Source organism: Varanus komodoensis, unplaced genomic scaffold (assembly GCF_004798865.1).
Source record: "Varanus komodoensis strain SLA01 unplaced genomic scaffold, ASM479886v1 scaffold57, whole genome shotgun sequence".
NCBI classification, from domain to species: Eukaryota; Metazoa; Chordata; class Lepidosauria; order Squamata; family Varanidae; genus Varanus; species Varanus komodoensis.
Window position 1 is genome coordinate 2,515,607 of NW_025336182.1, and position 4,524 is coordinate 2,520,130.

The following is a 4,524-nucleotide window of genomic DNA, read 5'->3' on the forward strand; positions in this document are numbered from 1 at the left end:
ATGGCAGCGACGCCGCGCGCCCCCGCCGCCGCCGCCGCCGCCGCCGCGCGCATCCTGGCTCTCGCGCTGCCGCTGCTGCTGCTGCTCCCGCCGCCCGCGGCGCTGCTCCCCGCGCAACTCGGGGGCGTGCAGGACAGCCCCGTGGACGACCCGGGGGTGCAGGAGGCGGCCGCCTTCGCCGTGCTGGCCTACAGCAAGGCCAGCCCCGGCCCCGTGTATTTCAAGGAGCTGCGCATCGTCAAGGCGGCCAGCCAGGTAGGGGCCGGCGACGCCCGCGCGCTCCCGGCGCTGCTCGGAAGGCGCTGCCTCTGCGTCCGCGCCTCCCCGCCCAGGGGCTGGACTGCCGCTCGGGGAGTGGGGCCTGCGGGCCCCTCGAAGCAGGCAGCGGTCAAGCCGCGCCTCCGTGGGCCCGGGTGCGCCAGGCCTTTCCGGCCTGTGTCAACCCGGGGAAGAGCTGAGCTGGAGGGGTGGGGGGCGCCCTGCCAAGGAGACTGACTTTCTCCTCTTCCCTCCTCGTCCTCTTTCTTTGCGTGCCGCTTCTTCTATTGCAAGCGTGAGGGCCAGGTCTGCTCTCTTTTGTTAGTTCTGTAGAAGCTGCTTTAGGCACCTTTTTTGACCCAGAAATTTATTTTATTCATTTCATTTCTATGCCACCCCATAACCTGAAGGTGCTCTGAAATGGCATAAATACTTTGAATACCTAGAATAAATGAATGCATTTGAATCGTGATGTTGGAGAAATCTCCTTGGACTGCAAAGAGATCAAATCAGTCAATCCTAAAGGAAATCAACCCTGGCTGCTCTTTAGAAGGCCAGGCACTAAAGCTGAAGCTCAAATACTTGGGCCACCCAATGAGAAGGAAGGACTCCCTGGAGAAGACCCTGATGCTGGGAATGATGGAAGGCAAAAGGAGAAGGGGCGGCAGAGGTTGAGGTGGCTGGATGGGGTCACTGGGGCGGTGGGTGTGGGCTTGGGTGGACTCTGGGGATGGTGGAGGACAGGAGAGCCTGGAGGAAGGTTGTCCATAGGGTTGCGAAGAGTCAGGCTCAACTTTGCGACTGAACAACAAATATTATTCCTTCAGTGCATTTATATCCGGTCGGTCTTCCTCTTGCAAGAAACCTAAAGCGGCTTATAAGGTTCTTCTCTCCATTTTATCCTCACAACAGCCCTGTGAGGTAAGGTAGGTGAGTAGCCCAAAGACTCCAGTGAGCTTCATGGCTGAGCTGGGGCCAGAATCCAGATCTGCCCAGTGCTCTTAACCACGACACACGCAACTTCTCAAGCATGTGGAGAGCTGTCCTGCCGATTCAAGGCAGTGATGTGCTTGGAAGCATTGCAGGGATTCCAGTGGGATGCAGGAAATGAGCTGGGACAGCCTGAGTTCAAAGCGTCCCTTGGCCAAGAAGCGCACCAGGTGCCCTCGGACTAACCTACCGTACAGGGTTGGTGTAAAGATAAAATCAGAGGAGAAAAATCCCTTGGGACAAGGCAAGATATAAACGGATCTATTAATAAAAACTCAGCTGATGGCAGTCCCCCGTCAAGGCCTGCTTTCTTGCTTGCGTCTGCTTGCTTTCAACCACGCTGTCAAGGCCAAGGTGTGTCTTTTGTGCCCAGGCACACAGGGGGTCAGGCCACCTGGATTCCAGCAGTTTGGGACTGCAGAGGTTGCTTCTTGGGCACTAGGGAGGCACTGACGAAGGTATGGAGTTAACATCTGGAATTAGGGGGCACCGGGGGGCAGACCTAAACAGAACAATTAGGACCATCCAAGGAGCTGAGTTTCATTCAGCAGGTTGTCGAGTAGGGGGGTGGCACTACATAATTGTCCCCCTCCCCACCTTCTCCCAGGTCGTCGAGGGGATGAAGTACTTCCTGACAGTGGAGGTGGTGAGCACACAGTGCGAGAAGAAGAGCGGCGTGGAACTGACCGAAGCGGAGCTGCAGCTCTGCCCGATCGCCCCACGCGCCGAGCAGCAGGTGAGATGGGGACTCGGTGGCTAAGTTTGGGGTGAGGTTGTTCGTGGCCCCGAGAGCATGAAGCCCTCTGCACAGGACAACTTTCCGCTGGATGGAGGAAGATCGATTGCCATGGACGGAGCCACGGGCTCCCACCTGCTGCCCCTCCGGACGACTGGGGGTTTGCGAAGCTGTGGAGAACGTTGCTAGATCCCAAATCGTCTCATTCCCACAGGGCCTTTGTTGAATGAGCCATAGCAGTCGAAACAGGTTGGGAATAGGATAAATGTGCAGGATAGATGGCCCATAACAGCAGGGCTGCCAACGGAGCCGGTCCTGTGGGTAGAGATTAGCCATGCCAGATTTGCGGTATGACATGGTGACTCTGTAGTGTGACTTTAGTCACCTGATTGTAGCACCTCTGCATCTTCCCCAAAAAAGCTCCCTTGAAGGAACTGTCTGCAAGCTGAGCACTGCCTTGCAAGAGGCAACCAGAGGCCTCGATAGTTGTCTCTAAACTCATCGTGGCAACAGGGCAGAGACGCAAATTTCATTCCTGCAGGACTTGTAACGGTGACAAATTTCATTTCGAAGCCCTTTCTGCTTCATCTGGACCAGTTCTCTGCTCTGTGGGCCAGCCAAGCAGGTTTTTACGTACGGAGACTTCTACTTTTGCAGATTCCAGAGCAGTGAACACTGAGACAGAACAGATGAACTGTGTCTGGCTCCAGGAAGCATGCCTGTTTTGAGGATCAGTCAGAAACAGCACGGTCATGGTGCACACCTGGCCTCTGGTGGCAGGGAGTTCCATGGAACCGGAGCCACCACAGTGAAGGCTCCCCTCTCTCTTCTAGCTTCCGTTGTGCACAGCAAGGCCCTGGTGGTGGACTTGTGTTCCACACACAAGCTTTGTTCCTGTATCTTAAATTCTCACGATTACCAGGTGGCTTTAGGAAAGCGTCCTCGGGGCCTGGAGGCTGGTGCCTTGAATCATCAAGAGCTCTTTGCACTCAGTAAGCCAGTGAGCGGGGGTGGGATGCGCATGGCTACCAGGAAAGGGTGGAGGTTTGCTGTCGCACTTCAAGCTGAAACGATTCATTCCCCTTTCGGCCTGAGCCATTTGCTCTAACATCCACGCCAGAATTGCCAGTCAGCGCCAGTTTGCTGGTGGATCCTCTCCCACACATCCTAACTCCTTGTACTTCTCCTCCTGCCCCCCTCCAGAGATACACCTGCCACTTCACCGTCTGGAGCCGGCCGTGGCTGAATGAACTGCAGCTCCTGGGCTCGAGTTGCGTGGCCTGAACATCCCGCTGAGGGTGGGGGGTCGCGTGTCCCGGAGCCAATCCGACTGCTGGGGCTACAAGATGAATTTGGAGTTCTGAGAGTCTTCCTCCTGGACACGTGCAGTTTCCGGCATTCTCTGTGCAGAGATGGGGAGCGAAAGAGCTGCCCCTCCTACTCATACCCCCTCCCCCGCTTCCTGATAATCTCCCTGATTGTGAAATGAAAACTCCCCCCTACCCCCGGAGAAAGATCATACGAAACTTGCTGATTGCTTTGTAATCATTTTAATAAAGAGGCTTTCCCATTGATGCTCTGAGTTCCTGAGTCTGATTCTCTTCTGCCCCGAGGGCCAAAAGGCCAATTCAGGGAAGGTCTCGGCCGCATCCGGTGTCGCTCCGAGCTGCTGTGCGGAGCCGCTGGGCATGGCTCCATGCTCCCATGCGCCAAGGCCACCCTGCTGCGCATGTTCATGCCGTGTCGGCGGCTGCTGGGTGAAGGCGCTGCATGCACACGGGGCATCCCAGGTGGCACTACTTGGGGCAAAAAGCCCCCGTGTTGCCGTATGCGGGAGCTCCGGTGTTGCGTGTATCCCTCCAGGCCTGCCTGAGGGAAATGGGAAGGGGGTGCAAAGGCCAAAGGGTCAAGGGTTTGCCCAGAACACAGAGACCGCCGATTCCAGGACTTGGGGGGCTTTTCTCACTTGCTTCTCAGCATTGCGGCTGCTTGTTTGCCCAGCCAGTGGAAGTCCGATGCAGGAGTGGCCCTTGCCACCCACGCTTCCTGCTGTGCAGGGCCAGCGAGGCTCAGACAAGCAGGCAAGGCACGGGTATATTGTGTCCAGTTCTGGGCACCAGGAGTTAAGAAAGACGTAGAAAAATGAGAAAGGGTCCAGAGGAGGGCAACCAAAATGATCCAGGGTTTGGAAGCACTGCCCTGTGAGGAGGGACTGAGGGAACTGGGCATGTTCAGCCTTGAGAAGAGAAGACTGAGCAGGGACATGATACCCCTCTCTAAGTACCTCAAAGGCTGTCACGAACAGGAGGGTCGAGATCTCTCCTCAGTGATACTGGAGTGCAGGACACGGAATAATCAAGTCAAGCTGTGACAACCCAGGTTCAGGCTGGACATCAGGAAAAGCTTCCTCACTGTCAGAGCAATACGGCAGTGGAACCAGCTGCCTGGAGAGGTGGGGGGCTCTCCCACATTCAAAAAGGGTCTGGACAGCCCTCTGGGTGGGATGGTGTAACGTGGTGTCCTGCAACAGCAGGGGGTTG

At 56.5% G+C, this 4,524-nt stretch overlaps 1 protein-coding gene across 1 annotated transcript; it reads left to right on the forward strand.

Moving 5' to 3' along the window:
- LOC123032878 (cystatin-like) lies at positions 1-3,541 on the forward strand. Its single transcript, XM_044449057.1, has 3 exons — positions 1-255; positions 1,856-1,984; positions 3,188-3,541. Exons 1-3 carry the CDS (start codon positions 1-3, stop codon positions 3,266-3,268), a joined length of 465 nt encoding a protein of 154 aa, XP_044304992.1. The 3' UTR covers positions 3,269-3,541.
- The last annotated feature ends 983 nt before the right edge of the window (positions 3,542-4,524 follow it).

What these genes read in the sequence shown, in the direction of transcription:
- LOC123032878 (XM_044449057.1), top strand. Translation starts at nt 1, where the DNA reads ATGGCAGCGACGCCGCGCGCCCCCGCCGCCGCCGCCGCCGCCGCCGCG. An exon ending in TCGTCAAGGCGGCCAGCCAG is followed by an intron (nt 256 to 1,855) that starts GTAGGGGCCGGC and finishes ACCTTCTCCCAG; the next exon opens with GTCGTCGAGGGGATGAAGTA. An exon ending in CCCCACGCGCCGAGCAGCAG is followed by an intron (nt 1,985 to 3,187) that starts GTGAGATGGGGA and finishes GCCCCCCTCCAG; the next exon opens with AGATACACCTGCCACTTCAC.